The 15,693-nt window shown below is 43.6% G+C and overlaps 1 protein-coding gene across 1 annotated transcript in view; it reads left to right on the plus strand.

The window, feature by feature from the left end:
* The window catches only part of dnah9l (dynein, axonemal, heavy polypeptide 9 like), a 37,798-nt gene that overhangs the window by 15,666 nt on the left and 6,439 nt on the right, over positions 1-15,693 (plus strand). Inside the window, exons 28-72 of the mRNA XM_030115066.1 lie at positions 174-296; positions 566-688; positions 896-1,120; positions 1,201-1,419; positions 1,527-1,694; positions 1,882-2,007; positions 2,094-2,201; positions 2,289-2,420; positions 2,514-2,674; positions 3,039-3,195; positions 3,313-3,458; positions 3,540-3,656; positions 3,736-3,874; positions 4,132-4,224; positions 4,365-4,559; positions 4,647-4,733; positions 4,947-5,070; positions 5,435-5,562; positions 5,710-5,858; positions 5,938-6,088; positions 6,174-6,305; positions 6,393-6,566; positions 6,658-6,862; positions 7,235-7,400; positions 7,538-7,640; positions 8,395-8,532; positions 8,690-8,791; positions 9,145-9,306; positions 9,577-9,660; positions 10,089-10,198; positions 10,328-10,490; positions 10,681-10,804; positions 10,957-11,099; positions 11,223-11,384; positions 11,728-11,787; positions 11,885-12,058; positions 12,135-12,281; positions 12,476-12,589; positions 12,822-12,965; positions 13,668-13,850; positions 14,049-14,150; positions 14,571-14,705; positions 14,807-14,980; positions 15,114-15,246; positions 15,402-15,504. Of these exons, the coding sequence (XP_029970926.1) occupies positions 174-296; positions 566-688; positions 896-1,120; positions 1,201-1,419; positions 1,527-1,694; positions 1,882-2,007; positions 2,094-2,201; positions 2,289-2,420; positions 2,514-2,674; positions 3,039-3,195; positions 3,313-3,458; positions 3,540-3,656; positions 3,736-3,874; positions 4,132-4,224; positions 4,365-4,559; positions 4,647-4,733; positions 4,947-5,070; positions 5,435-5,562; positions 5,710-5,858; positions 5,938-6,088; positions 6,174-6,305; positions 6,393-6,566; positions 6,658-6,862; positions 7,235-7,400; positions 7,538-7,640; positions 8,395-8,532; positions 8,690-8,791; positions 9,145-9,306; positions 9,577-9,660; positions 10,089-10,198; positions 10,328-10,490; positions 10,681-10,804; positions 10,957-11,099; positions 11,223-11,384; positions 11,728-11,787; positions 11,885-12,058; positions 12,135-12,281; positions 12,476-12,589; positions 12,822-12,965; positions 13,668-13,850; positions 14,049-14,150; positions 14,571-14,705; positions 14,807-14,980; positions 15,114-15,246; positions 15,402-15,504 (6,308 nt within the window). The remainder of the gene's footprint in view (positions 1-173; positions 297-565; positions 689-895; positions 1,121-1,200; positions 1,420-1,526; positions 1,695-1,881; positions 2,008-2,093; positions 2,202-2,288; positions 2,421-2,513; positions 2,675-3,038; positions 3,196-3,312; positions 3,459-3,539; positions 3,657-3,735; positions 3,875-4,131; positions 4,225-4,364; positions 4,560-4,646; positions 4,734-4,946; positions 5,071-5,434; positions 5,563-5,709; positions 5,859-5,937; positions 6,089-6,173; positions 6,306-6,392; positions 6,567-6,657; positions 6,863-7,234; positions 7,401-7,537; positions 7,641-8,394; positions 8,533-8,689; positions 8,792-9,144; positions 9,307-9,576; positions 9,661-10,088; positions 10,199-10,327; positions 10,491-10,680; positions 10,805-10,956; positions 11,100-11,222; positions 11,385-11,727; positions 11,788-11,884; positions 12,059-12,134; positions 12,282-12,475; positions 12,590-12,821; positions 12,966-13,667; positions 13,851-14,048; positions 14,151-14,570; positions 14,706-14,806; positions 14,981-15,113; positions 15,247-15,401; positions 15,505-15,693) is intronic.

The following is a 15,693-nucleotide window of genomic DNA, read 5'->3' on the forward strand; positions in this document are numbered from 1 at the left end:
GTCACAAACTATCCAGCTCAATATATGACTTTTATCAAGGGTCTTGTCTTCTCTTCATGCACTGTGGCTAAGTTAATCTATTGAGCAAAGTCCAGACCAGGTTCACCGAACCCGATTATCCAGGCCTGAATCTTGAGCCACATCGTCTCCTCTGTGTGGTTTCTGGACCTCAGGTCAGGTTTGTGATGGGGGAGGGCACCACCCTGGGGGACCTGCTAGAATTACAGCTTCATCGTGTGGAGGATGAGGTTAAGAACATTGTGGACAAGGCTGTGAAAGAAATGGCCATCGAGAAGGTAGAAGTTCAGATCACTTGTATAAATCATTAGATAATTTTAATTTGCACATCTCTGCAGTAAAAACAAACACAATCGTTTGGAGTTGTGCAAAAAATGTCTTAAGTTTTTGTGTGAAGATTTGACTATTCTAATCCACTTAAGATCAAATTAGGCGTAACATAACATTTTAAAAAACATTCCACTGTTGTTTTTCTTGTTGTATTTTCTCCCTTGGGTCCAGTGCCATATGGGTAACTGACATGCTCTGCTCATCCTCAACTTTCTAGGTATTGGCAGAGATAACCCAGACATGGAGTATTATGTCGCTGTCATATGAGACTCATACCAGCACAGGAACCCCTCTGCTGAAAGCAGATGAGAATCTAATAGAGACTCTAGAGGACAACCAGGTGACCCTTTGACGCAGAATCTTCATATGTGCTTCATTCTGTTAGTTTCTTGTGAAGCTTGTTAAAAACATATTGACTCCCATAACCTTTTTATTCCTTGCTGACTGGATTTTGCATGCATACTTGTCATATCTATACCTTCTAAATCATACCTTTGCAGAATAGAAATTGAAGATTTCCTCATGTTGTGTGTCTCAAACTCTTCAGGTGCAGCTGCAGAACATCCTGATGAGTAAGTACGTGGAGTATTTCCAGGCGGAAGTGAGCGGATGGCAGAGGAAGCTAATGGTGGCCGACCTCGTCATCTCATCCTGGATGTCGGTCCAGAGGACCTGGGCTCACCTCAACAGCATCTTCACCAACAGCCACGACATCCGGTGCCAGCTGGCCAATGACGCCGAGCGATTTAAAGGCATCCACACTGACTTTCAGGTACACACACGACGTCCGGCGCTCTGCCTTTTGCAAGTGTTTACTTATCTTTTGTCTTTGTTCGCTTGTCTTTTATCCAGAGCTTAATGACTGAGGTGGTGAAAAACAGTAACGTTGTAGACGTCACAAACCAGCCTGGTTTCCTGGAGAGCCTGGAAACTTTACAGCAGCGGCTGTCGGTGTGCGAAAAGGCCCTGGCTGAGTACCTGGAGACCAAGAGACTCACATTCCCCAGATTTTATTTCGTCTCTGCCTCAGATCTATTGGAGATTGTCTCCAAGGGAACACAGCCCAAACAGGTGATGGATTATAATCCGGTCATGTTTCCCAAACTCCAAAAAGATACAGTACATGTGAGAGTAAATGGTGTAACAGTGTACGCATGTGCATGTGTGTGTGTTCCCAGGTGACCAGACACTTGTTGAAGCTGTTTGACAATATAGCAGATCTTCGCTTCAAGGACTCAAGCCGAGATGCAGGACGTGAAGAGGACGGGGTGGCAGTTGCTATAGGGATGTACAGTCGTGAGGGAGAATATGTTTCATTCTCTGAGCCATGCCCTTGTGAAGGACAGGTATTGAAATACAAAATCTGATTTCTCTGTGTGCAGTTGCAGAGTTGCTCTCAGTTACTGATGTATTTCCAAATCATGCGGTACAGCTGTGACATAACTTTACATAATTTCATTTCCATGCAGATGTTTCGTCTGCGTGATACTTTCACCATCCATCGTATTTCTTTATTTTGGTGTCTTTCTTCAGGCGGAGTGTTGGTTGAGCGCATTAGAGAGCACTATGCGTTGCACAGTCCGTAAAGAGATCCAGGAGGCTGTGGCTGCTTATGAAGACAAACCCCGAGACCAGTGGCTCTTTGACTACCCTGCACAGGCATCTAAATCTCATATCATCTCTAACGCAGCAACTTCACCTTCTTAAAACACAAAATATCTATCATTTCCCTTATTTTTTCACAGGTGGGGTTGACTGGAAGTCAGGTGTGGTGGGCCACAGATGTGGGCATTGCATTTGAGAGGGTGGAGGAAGGATTCGAGACTGCTCTAAAAGACTACAATAAAAAACAGGTAGTCCTGTAGGGTAAGGACAGGTTGCTGGACAACCAAAGAGTTGTTTTTGTTTTTCTCAGTTTTGTTGCATTCTGATTTCCCTAGATCACGCAACTCAACTCGCTGATCCACATGCTGTTAGGAGATTTAACTCCTGGAGAGCGCCAGAAAATTATGACCATTTGCACCATTGATGTCCACGCTCGAGATGTTGTTGCCAATCTCATTTCTCAAAAGGTCGTCCTAAATTTAGACAAAATCATTCTGAAATTAGTCATGTAATAAACCTTCATCTAAACCTTCCCGTTGGTGTTACTCTGTTTCTTTCAGGTGACGACAGGACAGGCGTTCGCATGGCTGTCCCAGTTACGCCATCGCTGGGATGAAGAAAGCAGACACTGCTGCGTTAATATCTGCGACGCCCAGTTCCAGTTCAGCTACGAATACCTGGGGAATACTAACAGACTGGTCATCACCCCGCTCACTGACAGGTCTGCGCTCAGTTCTTAAAAAGTACACATGATTAAAGATGTCCAATTTTATAAAGAAACACCTCAGAATTGGGTGAAGCAACTAATAACTATTTAAAGCATTTGACTTGTGGAACATCTGCTGAGTTGAGTCAAGATTTAGACATTTATTTTACTAAATTTTATTCTAAAAAAAAATAAATAAATAAATTCTTCACTGAATTTGGGCTAAGCAGAGCCCAGAGTAGTAGAAGGCATGAACTCATATACACAAAAGGGTTAGTTATAAAGGGACGACAATGGCTCCCTCACATCTGTTGTTTGTTTAATAAGGAATAAGAAAGCTTTATGACGTTTTTTTCATTGACATTTCATTCTCATGCAGGTGTTACATAACCTTGACTCAGTCTCTCCATCTGACGATGAGTGGCGCCCCATCAGGCCCAGCTGGCACTGGTAAAACAGAAACTACGAAGGACCTGGGGCGCTCCCTGGGCATCATGGTATATGTCTTCAACTGCTCTGAGCAGATGGACTACAAGGTAGAGTGGGCCGAGCAGATGTTCCTCCTGGTGTCCATTAAAGGGAAATGTCACCTGCTCGTTTTTTTATTCTGTGCGTATTCCATCCGCCCTTCACGTTCTGTATTATTCTTTCAGTCCATTGGTAATATTTATAAGGGCCTGGCGCAGACTGGAGTGTGGGGCTGCTTCGACGAATTTAACAGGATCTCAGTGGACGTTCTGTCTGTGGTGGCGGTCCAGGTTAAAACTATTCAGGATGCTGTACGCAATAAAAAACAAAGGTAGATGCTGCAAAATGACCTGTTTTATGTGCTGTCTACCAACTTTATTTACAACCATCTTTAATAATGGCAAATCTGTAGGTTTCATTTCCTTGGGGAGGAGATTGAGCTCAAGTCCACAGTGGGAATCTTCATCACTCTCAACCCCGGTTATGCCGGCAGGGCTGAGCTCCCAGAGAACCTCAAGGCCCTGTTCAGGTTCGATATGATCACAAACAGACTCGTATGCCTAAAAGATGCTTGAAATTAGTCTTCTGTTTATTTGCGAAATGTTCAGGCCCTGTGCAATGGTGATCCCAGATTTTGAGCTCATCTGTGAGATCATGTTGGTGGCTGAAGGATTCATAGATGCTCGTCTTCTGGCACGCAAATTCATCAGCCTCTACACTCTGTGCAAGGAGCTGTTATCCAAACAGGTACACACCTAAAAGCAATTTGCCAAGACATAAAATATTCAATATCTATTTCTTGTGTGATATCAAGGTGAATGCAACCTCCAAGGGGAATGTTGAAGGAAAGCTGTAATAAAAAAAAAACAAAAAAACTTGGGGGTTATCTGCTTTTTTATGGTCGTTCACGTTTTGAAGTTAAAAAAAAAAACACTTTGTTGATAAATATCTTACATCTTAATTCTCCATTGAGTTAAATGTGCTAATTTTGTTTTAACTGTCAGGATCACTATGATTGGGGTTTACGGGCGATTAAATCTGTCCTGGTGGTCGCTGGATCCCTGAAAAGAGAGGACCGCAGTAGACCTGAGGAACAGGTGTGTGTCACAGACTGAAACCATTCTTTACACACACACAAAAATTCATTGTCTTTTTGTGTGTGTGTGAAGAAATTTGAAGAAAATTTAGTTTTTGCCACCATGTTAGTTCATCACCGACAGCCTCATTGTCTCTCCAGGTGTTGATGCGTGCTCTGAGGGACTTCAACCTGCCGAAGATCGTGACCAATGATGTTCCCATATTCCTTGGACTCATCAGCGACCTGTTCCCTCAGCTGGACGTCCCAAGGAAGAGAGACCCGAAGCTGGAAAATGCCGTCCGGCAGTCAGTCGCTGAGATGCGCCTGCAGCCAGAGGAGAACTTCATACTCAAGGTTCCTCTTCTCCTATCGCACATGCTTAATATTAAAATGTTTCAGCTGGGGAGAGATGGTGATGAACACTGTCGAATGTGCTTACAGGTGACCCAGTTAGAGGAGCTGCTGGCTGTCAGACACTCTGTGTTTGTTGTCGGTGGCCCAGGGACTGGAAAGAGTCAGGTTAACTCCGTTTATGGCTTTCAAATTAAATATGCAAGGCATGCAAAAAAATTGTTTGTGCTCTTTGTTTGAAAAAAATTGTTTATGTACATTTAACTTCCTCCTCCTCATGCCTGACCTATTTACTAATCCCATCTTTTGGGATTCCCGTGAGTGGCAATGAAAACAGAGTTCTGTGTCTGAAATGTGAGATGTATGGTGTTTGTTCACTAGATCCTGAAGACCCTCCACAGGACCTATGCAAACATGAAGATGAAACCCGTCTGGAATGATATTAACCCCAAAGCTGTCACCACGGATGAGCTTTTTGGATATTTACATCCTGCTACCAGAGAGTGGAAAGACGGTTAGAAGCTTAAAGATTATCCAAGAGATTTAATGAGCAATAAATAATGATCAGGAAAACAAGTGTTCCCTCCAGATTTGGGTCACTGTCAGGTGGGAGCTATTTTGGATAATTTATTCCAAAGCCTGCTCTCAGCATTAATTGGAAAGTTGAAGTACTTTTCTGGTTCACAGCCACCTCCTGTTGAAGTAGTTTTCATATTTTGCAGAATCTCTGCTTGTGCCGCTTTGCTTTACTACAGCAATATTTTAGCTGTAGGTATGTTTTTTTTTGCTGTGTTATTAGTCTGGTTGTGGCAGAAGTGAAAGAATCCTATTGATATCACGGTATATTATTTATTGTGTGATCTTTTAATTTACCTCAGGTCTGTTTTCCTCCACCATGAGAGAGCTGACATCAGTCGGCCATGACGGACCCAAATGGATTGTTTTGGATGGGGATATTGATCCAATGTGGATTGAATCCCTGAACACAGTTATGGATGACAATAAGGTGAAAGCTTATCCGTGTTCGACACTTTAAAGTAAAACAATTATACATATTGCTTTTTTGTTTTTTGTTCTTCATCTGCGTCAGTTTTAAATTGGATGCAATTTTCCTGAATGATCCCTTCAGTGTGATTCTCCCTCTTCTGTTCAGGTTCTGACTCTTGCTAGTAACGAGAGGATTAGTTTGTCGTCCTCGATGCGTTTGCTCTTTGAGATCTCGCACCTTAGAGCCGCTACACCCGCAACGGTGTCCAGAGCAGGAATCCTGTACGTCAACCCGCAGGACCTCGGCTGGAGCTCGTAAGTCAGACACGAACACAACAAACACACCGTGTCCTTCTGCCTCTGAAATTGCGGTTTGGCTCTGCTGACTTCTCAGCTATGTGACAAGCTGGATAGACACCCGGCAGGCCCAATCGGAGCGAGCCAACCTGACCATTCTGTTTGATAAGTACGTGCCATACTGCCTGGAACAAGTTCGGTGCAATCTGAAAACCATCACCCCGATTCCAGAGAACAGCATGGTGCAGGTATGCTTGTGAGTGGTTGCACGTCGGGGATGTGCTTTTGCTGGCTGTTGTCCTTTCGTTTATGCGATGTCTTTCACCGGATCAGACATTGTGCTCCTTGCTGGACTGCCTGTTGACAGAGGACAACACTCCAGCCGACTCTCCTCGAGAACTGTATGAGATCTACTTCGTCTTCGCCTGTGTCTGGGCCTTTGGTGGCGCTCTCTTCCAGGATCATGTGTGTAGTCATCTCATGTTTCATCAACTTCAGTATTTTACAGTGAAAAGCCTTGAAATTCAGATAGTTATATTTGTCTGTTTCCAGCTTAATGACTACCGCGCAGAATTCAGCCGCTGGTGGTCGAAGGAGATGAGGGCTGTGAAGTTTCCATCGCAGGGGACTGTCTTTGACTACTTCATCGACTCTGAGACTAAGAAGTTCACTCCTTGGAGTGAGAAGATGGTGCAGTTTGAGCTGGAGCCCGATGTGCCACTGCAGGTGTGACTGCTGCCAGGGTTATCGTACATCATGGACACACTGACTCAACTTTTCCACTCAGATGACGTTTTGTTTTGTTTTTTATTGTCAGACTGTCCTGGTCCATACGCCAGAGACCATCTGTCTTACCTACTTTATGGACCTGCTGCTCCAGAGAGGCAAGCCTATTATGTTAGTGGGAAACGCTGGAGTGGGAAAGACCATCCTGGTGTCCGATAAAGTCGCCAAGCTGAAGGAAGACTACATGGTGACCAAAGTCCCTTTCAACTACTACACTACATCCGCCATGCTCCAGCGTAAGGAAAAACTGAGTGTGTTCAGCACTCCAAAAAAAGGTGTATTTACACTTGTAATAGAGGGAACAGTCAGTAGAAGTGAGGCAAATTGTGTTCTAAACTACCTTTATAGTTCTGTACATCAAATTTCAACAGATGCTTTTGTCATGGTAAATAGAAAAATCAGGATCAGAACCTTCCTGCTCTCTTGCAGTTTCATTGCAAACAGTGAAATAGATTAAATCTTTTCTCCCTTATTCGCCATTCTCTGCAGCAGGCCTTAAATGATTCCTCACTTTTTAGTCATTTCTGTCTGAGGTGAATAATTTCCTGCAAACATTATCCGCAGTCTGTCATTTTCTCAAATTGTTTCCTGCGCTGCGCGGACCTCAGGTGTCCTGGAAAAACCTCTGGAGAAGAAAGCCGGTCGTAAATTTGCTCCTCCTTCGGCAAAGCGACTCATCTACTTCATAGATGACCTCAACATGCCTGAGGTGGATGTTTATGGGACCGTCCAGCCACACACACTCATACGCCAGCATCTCGACTACAGCCACTGGTGAGATGAAATGCATTAGAGAGACACATTGTCAAAGCTTCCTAAATTTTCATGCTGCATAAAAACGCAATTATACACATACTATGTACATTTATTATGCTGTGATGATTGAATCTGATTAAATGTGTTTTTTTTAGGTATGACAGACAACGCTTAGTACTGAAAGAAATTCATAATTGCCAGTATATCACCTGTATGAACCCAACATCTGGAAGCTTCTCCATCAACCCTCGACTACAAGTACACCCAGACACAAACAGCAATTACAAGACGACTATTTTCAACAATGCTTTTATCACTGTGACATTAATCATAATTGTCGGTAGCTATTTAAATGATGTTAGTAAAAAAGAATGTTATGTGAAAATAGATAAGGCCACTCATTGTCAGCTGAGAATGACTGCAGTACCTCGTCTACCTGAGTTTAATAAAATGTTACAGAAGATGGATGATTGAATGATAACAGAAATCTGTTACCGCATAGGAATAAAGACATAAATTAAGTCATTTCATTGTTTTCTTTAATAGAAAATACCCTTGAATCTGCTTTCATGAAGTAGTTCAGAAAGTAATGTGATGAGTTTCAGTTCTCAAGTCATTCTGGATCCATTCATTTTCTACATCTGCTGTTTCTCCAATGAAAACCGTATCCTATCCCAGGCAACACATCCCAGTTAGAGGGCAGAATTGGTCATGTCACACAGTGGCTTAAATTCACATATATTGATTAAAAAATGAAAAAAAAAAATCTCTCATGTTCACACTTATATCTGCGACTAATTCAGAGTCACTATTTACCATTTTGACAAGAGTATCAATCATTGCATTGGGAGAAAACATCAATAAAGTGCAGATAAAACTCCCAGCGGCATTGGCACAATCTGCAAACTCCACTCAGAAAGGCTCTTTTGCCATTTAGGTTGAAACCAGGAACCCTCATGCTCTGTTATCCCAATAGGCACGCAGAAATTCCGCATTTCTCTTCTCATTTCAGAGGCATTTCTCAGTGTTTGCAGTACATTTCCCCGGTGCTGACGCATTAGCTACCATCTTCACCAGCATCTTGTCGGCACACTTCCTTCAGGGAGGATTCAGCTTCGGGGTTTCTCGCTCAGTCGGAACTCTCATACAGGTACAACAGAAGCATCAGTTTGTGATTCATTAGACGTTAGTTCCTTGGTTAGGTGTGTTTATGTGTGTGTGTGTGTGTGTGTGTGTGTGTGTGTGTGTGTGTGTGTGTGTGTGTGTGTGTGTGTGTGGATCAATGTCTTCTGGTTCTCCTCATCCAGGCAGCTATTTGTCTGCACCAGAAAATCAGCCAGAACTTCCTGCCCACAGCCATCCGCTTCCATTACATCTTCAACCTGCGAGACCTCTCCAACATATTTCAGGTACGTCATTGGAGTGAAACATAATCAAATAAAACAGGAAACAGCTTTTAATTTTAGTGTTGATTTAGTGAAATTATCTCATCATTAACAATGTAATTTTAAAAAATGCGCATGGACCAATCATTCACTGTAGCTGTTAATAAACAAAGATAATTATGGCCTTTTTTCATGAAGAGTTTGCTAAAAATAGCATATAATAATATCTTTTTAAAGGGAAGTTCAGTTTGTGGGCAGCTTACATGATCGGTCCTTAATGTTCATGATTTGTGAGGTCAACATTCTAATGAAAATGTTAAATACAACAGTACTGAAAGCTGATTCGCTTGTTCGGACGTCTCTGTTGTACTCTGTAGGGAATCCTGTTTGCGCTGCCGGAGAGTGTCCGCTACCCCATGGACCTGGTTCACCTTTGGCTCCATGAGAGCTCGCGGGTCTACTCCGACAAACTGATGGAGGAGAAGGATGTGGAGCTGTTCAATAAGATCCTGCTGGACACCGGCAAGAGATACTTCGAAGTAAGAAAAGAGAAAAAAAAAATAGAAATTTGAATAGCGTAAGAGCAAACGGAGACTCGCGCGGTGGCACGGCGAGAGAGACGATGGACGGATGGAAGAGCAAGCCATTCAGCAACAATCGTTTTCAAGTGATGCAGCATCCCCTTGTGGCAGAATAATCTAAAAAAAAAAATACAGTTTATACTCTGAAAATGTTTATTTCCTTCTTTAAGTATGAGATAATCAGTATTTTGTGTTGGTTGTCGATATTCTTGCTGTCTGTGTCTCCAGGGAATAGATGAGTCTATTTTTATCCACCAGCCGTTGGTGTACTGTCACTTTGCCCAGGGAGTGGGAGAGCCTCGCTATCACCAGGTCTGAGACGTTCACACACACACAGACACACACACACACACACACACTCACACACAGTCTCGTCAGATTTTTCCTTACTATACTCCGTGATGCTTCTTTCAAGGATTAATTTATCCTTATTAACAGTTGTGATCAAACAAAAAACAAAAAAAATGGAGGTGAGATTAATTGTTTTTGACTTTAATCAATTTAAAATGTAAATTAACTGTAATTTCCATATTCAGAGACCTTATGGCACACGTTCTGCTGTCGTGTCTGATCTGTCAGGAACTAAATGAGGATGAATGCGGAGTCATTAGCAAACTGATTGCCTTTCTTTTCTATATGAAGTAACTTAATTTCATTACGTGTCTGGAAGTGGCTGCGTACTGTCTCGGACACTGCAGGCCGTACGCAAAAGGAGCCGAGATAATTTGTTCATTTGTCAGGCCTCAGACTGGGAGAAGCTCCAGAAGACATTAGCTGACGCTCTGGAGCATTATAATGAGCTGCACGCTGTCATGGACCTGGTCCTGTTTGAAGAAGCCATCCAGCATGTGTAAGAAACACTCACGCAGACACGCGTATACAGAGCGCAGACATAAGCACACAGAAGGATTTATAGAGATGAGCGCAAATGTAAACCTCAGACGGCAAACACGACGTTAAGCCCAGTGTTTGCATTCAGATGTCGCATCAGTCGTATCCTGGAAGCCCCCTATGGTAATGCCCTGCTGGTTGGAGTCGGGGGCAGCGGGAAGCAGAGTCTGTGTCGACTGGCTGCATTCCTCGGCGTGCTGGAGGTTTTCCAGATCACTCTGCGTAAAGGCTATGGCATCAATGACCTCAAGGTAAACACGCTTTTACGCTTGTGAAAAACAAAATGCTCTCTCTTTTGTTCTACAAACAAGGTGTAAATCAGTTGTATATCAAGGCAAATATTCCTTTTAGGAATGTCTCTCTTTTGTTTTCTCCATAGATTTCATCAAATGTTTGGTAGATTCTCTTCTTTCCTCATTTCCATGTCATCCTTATCCACAGAGTGATATAGCCGCCTTGTACATAAAGGTGGGAGTGAAAAACATCGGGACAGTGTTCCTTCATACAGACGCGCAGATTCCTGACGAACGCTTCCTGGTGCTCATCAACGACATGCTGGCTTCAGGTTTGACCACAGTCGCTTCAGAAGACTGTCTCTTCCTTCAAGTTTAATGATTGCACGAGGACTCAAATTCGCCGGCTGTTTGTTTCGTTTATGTAGCGCAACAGCCTCGTCACAAATGAGAGAGATTTCAGAGCATCTCTGATATTTTTCAGGGGATATTCCAGACCTGTTCAGTGATGAAGAGGTGGATATGATAGTAACGTCCATCCGCATGGAGCTGAGGGGGTTGGGACTGATCGACACGAGGGACAACTGCTGGAGCTTTTTCATTGAAAGAATACGAAGACAGCTGAAGGTCTGAAGCAACACTCTTGTTTAGTGTGATTGATTAGATTCATTTGTGAAGACACGTTTTACAATTTCAGTACTGTCTTTTTTTTTTTTTAACTATCCTTCCACCACCTTTTCTCTCCTCCAGGTTGTCTTGTGCTTCTCTCCAGTCGGATTCACGCTGCGTACTCGTGCTCGAAAGTTTCCAGCTCTGGTAAACTGCACCGCCATCGACTGGTTCCACCCCTGGCCTCAGCTTGCTCTGCAGTCCGTCAGCTCCACCTTCATAGAGAAGATACCCGGCCTGGAGGTAACGGCTCACTCACTTCATTAGAACTGGACTGGATGAAGCACCTGTCTAGTCTTTGAAGAGCTGAGGAAATCAGATGAATTTATTTCTGTTTTATTTTGGTGGAGGCAACAGCTCCTCACCATGTGACAGAGATACTAAAATGCTTGGAAAGGTGAAATTATGACGCAGCAGCTATGAACAGAAAAGAAAATGAATGTCTTAAATGTTCATAAAAAGAAAGAAAGTGTTGCTTAATGTGTTAAAAAAGAAATGGACTGAGAAGAGTGTTAAGTCACTGCGGTAGGTGAGTGTGCTCGCTCGCTCGCTCGCTGAACCTTTTTTCCCGGTTCGTTCCGCACAGCCGAATGTGAGGGCATCCATCAGCGAGTTCATCTCCTTTGCCCACACAAGTGTCAACGAGGTGAGAGCCGCGGCGGAGCAACGCGAGCAATAAACACTCTTGACGGTCCTCTCTGACATGATGTGTCGGCCTCCCTTACTTTCCCACCGCCCCGCAGGTGAGCGTCAAGTACCAGCAGAACGAGAAGCACTTCAACTACACCACTCCCAAGAGCTTTCTTGAGTTTATGAAGCTGTACGACAACCTGCTGGGGAAGAAGCGCACCGAGTTGACGCAGAAGATGGAAAGATTAGAGAACGGGCTTCAGAAGCTGCAGACGACGGCTTCACAGGCCAGAGAACACACACTGTGATATCCCAACACACTGTTAGGATATTAAAACACTTTTTTTTTTCAATTTTCATCAGGTGGAGGACTTAAAAGCCAAGTTAGCAGTGCAGGAAGTGGAGCTGTGGCAGAGGAACACGGATATCGAAGCTCTCATCGCTAAGATCGGACAGCAGACGGACAAACTGAACCAAGAGAGGGCTGTCGCTGACGCAGAGGAGCAAAGGGTGAGGAAGAACCGAGAGGCTTTCAGACTGCGAGTGTTATTGAAATTACAGTACATTAGCCTTCGAGGTTCATTTAGTGCCACTTCTTTGAAGGGGGGGGTGGGTCACTGGAAAAGAAACTAAAGAGGAGCAATAACACTGGATGAAGCACACGGATGATTTCACACATTTTCTGTCACATTGTGATCCTTCAGGTGGCAGCGATTCAAGCTAAAGTCACCAAACAGCAACAGGAAACCGAAGACGACTTGGCCAAGGCTGAACCTGCCCTGCAGGCAGCCAACACAGCCCTCAATACTCTTAACAGGGTACGATATTTACACACACACACACACACGCGCGCGAGAGAGAGAGTCTGACTAGTTTTGAAACATTCCAGTTTTTTTTATTGTTTTATTTTGTTTCAGGCACTTTAGTTTATCATTGCGATGTCAGTAAAACAAAATCGCGTTACGAGGCGGCGAGAGATGAAAGCGTGTGTGTGTGTGTGTGTGTGTGTGTGTGTGTGTGTGTGTGTGTGTGTGTGTCTGTGTGATCCAGCTGAATCTGACAGAGCTGAGGACGTTTCCCAACCCTCCAGCTATTGTCACCAACGTCTCAGCAGCTGTTCTGGTGCTGCTCTCCCCCCAAGGCCGAATCCCTAAAGACCGCAGCTGGAAGGCGTCCAAGATGGTTATGAGCAAGGTGATATTTTACAGTGATGTTTTGCAGTGGCTTTTTAGGTTTATGGCTCAATACAGCGCAGCCAAAAAGTACATCATAAATTCCAAGTAAATTCGATTAACTGCTGAAAGAACATGTCTCAGATTTCACGTTTGAAAATGTAATTATTATTGACTTCATTCATACTTCCTAAGTGTGTGTGGACTGCAGTGAGTTCTTCCATTGTGAATCCGCCTTCCTGATCCTTGATTTTTTTTTTTTTTTTTTCTGTCCTGTTTCATCTATTTTTCCATGAGCCTCTGACGCATGTTTTACGACCTCTGTATTTTATGTTTTGCTGCTACCTTGGCCACGGCACTCTTGTTAAAGAGATGTTTCATCTCACCGAGGCAATCTTGTGGTTGAAAGAAATCATACGTAAAACTGAAAAACTGCTTTTCGTGCTGCTGTGTTACATCAGGCAGCTCCCAGCACATTGTGTGTACCGACTGTTCTTGATATTTTATTTTTCTGTTCCTGCTCTTCATTGAAAGAATGTTCTAAGCTGTTTATAGAGACAGGATGTGATTTAAAACACCAAAACACTGCAAGAGGGTAGAAGGATTTAATTTTCTGCAGGGATCATTTTCACTCTTTTAGGGGTGTATGTGTTTTTTTTATTTCTGCACCATAGCACCATCTTCTTGCGCTCCTCACGCACGCATGCACTAAATCCATGTCCAGGTGGACGACTTCCTGCAGGCTCTGGTGAACTTTGACAAAGAGCACATCCCCGAGGCCACGGTGAAGTGTGTGAGGGACGATTACCTCAGTGATCCGGAGTTCAACCCGGACTTCGTGCGGCAGAAATCCTCAGCGGCTGCAGGCCTCTGTGCCTGGGTGATCAACATCATACGCTTCCACGAGGTACAGACGTGCACTCAGACCGTCACATGCAGCCACATGTGTGATGTTTGTCGGTTTACAGTTTAATCAATATTCTTTTCTTTCTCCTCAACACTCGTGCTGTCTTGGACAGATTTTTGTAAGTAACACACATGATAATTTATGTGATGTGGTTAATTTTATGAATGCGTTCACAAAAATCTGTGTCTGCGTCTCCAGGTTTTCTGTGAAGTAGAGATGAAGAGGATGTGTCTGTCTCAGGCAAACGCCGATTTGGCGGAAGCTGCAGAGAAGCTGGAGGTTATAAGGAAGAAACTTGCAGTAAGTTTGTTTAGATCAGTGTCTATAATTTATTATTTCTGCAAAAATGATTTGCCCTATAATGATTATATGATGTCTGAGGTAAGATTTTGATTATTTACTGGGTCAAATATGTGTTTAAAAAATAGCAAATGGTAAAAAAAAAAAACTACTTTTGAAGTGTTTTAATTGGTGCTGCTGCAGCATTTTTCACCATTTTGAATTACTTCTTTAGGCACTGCAGTTATTTGAGTTAAAGATAATTAGACAGTCTCTTTATTGTATTTTGAGTTTCATATACAAGTCAATGATTTTTTTTGATACAGTAAGTATAGCGCACGTCACACTTAGCATTGATTGACACAGTAAGAAGAGTTTTGGGACACTTGAACAGCCACCAGTCTTCATTTTCCCAGCTGTTCCTCCTCTTCTATTTCCCAGGAGCTGGATAGCAGTTTGGAAACTCTGACGACAGCCTACGAGACTGCCATGTCAGAGAAACTCCGCTTTCAGGAGGAGGTCAACCACACCAACAAGACAATTGAGCTGGCCAATCGGCTCGTCAAAGGACTGGAGGTACAGCAGCCGGTGACCGGCTCACATTTTAGTCGTGACCCAGTCAGGTGGAATTGAGTCCGGTGCCGTACTTTGAGTGTCTGTACTCGTGTGTGTTCCAGAGTGAGAACGTGCGCTGGGCTCACTCAGTGGCTCAGTATCACCAGCAGGAGGAAACCCTCTGCGGAGACGTGCTGCTGACTGCAGCTTTCATCTCTTATGCTGGCTCCTTCTCCAAGAAGTACAGAGGAGAGCTGCTGGATAACCTCTGGATGCCCTTCCTGCGCACCCAGAAGGTTACAGTTTTAGTAATGTCTCCTAAAGATATTCTTTTCACTTTTTTCCATAACATGTTTTCTCTGGTTTGTCTGTTTATTGTGTCCTATTTTTACACAAACACAGATTTTCTATTGTTTTCCTCTTAATCAGGCACCTATTCCCATGACCGGGGGCTTAGATCCAGTGTCAATGTTGACTGATGGAGCAATGGTGGCCCAGTGGAACAATGAGGGTTTGCCAGGTGATAAAATGTCCACGCAGAACGCCACCATCCTCACTAACTGTGAGTACAGGGAATGGATGTTCGCTTTAACACACTGATGGTGTTTTTTATAACGAGCAGGGTTTGTTTTGTAATGCTGCCTCATTTCCGTGTGTGTGTGTGTGTGCGCGCGCGCGTGTGCGTGCGTGCGTGCGTGTGTGTGTGTTCTGCTGCAGGCGAGCGCTGGCCTCTCCTCATTGACCCTCAGCTGCAGGGCATCAAGTGGATCAAGAGTCGCCATGGAAACAGCCTCAAGGTTGTCAGTCTAGGGCAGAGAGGGTGAGTGTTCCTTTTTTAGCATCCTTCAGTGTTAACGTTGGGTTTCAAGAAGAAAATACCGAAATGCTGCTGCACGTGTGTCACAATATATGTTTAAATCACGTCTTTCATATTTGAAAACTCTTCACAGAACTTGTTTTGTAGAATATAACACGTCATTATTTGTTTTTTCCCCCGTGACTGTGAACT

The sequence above is a fragment of the Salarias fasciatus genome, chromosome 18, assembly GCF_902148845.1.
Source record: "Salarias fasciatus chromosome 18, fSalaFa1.1, whole genome shotgun sequence".
NCBI classification, from domain to species: Eukaryota; Metazoa; Chordata; class Actinopteri; order Blenniiformes; family Blenniidae; genus Salarias; species Salarias fasciatus.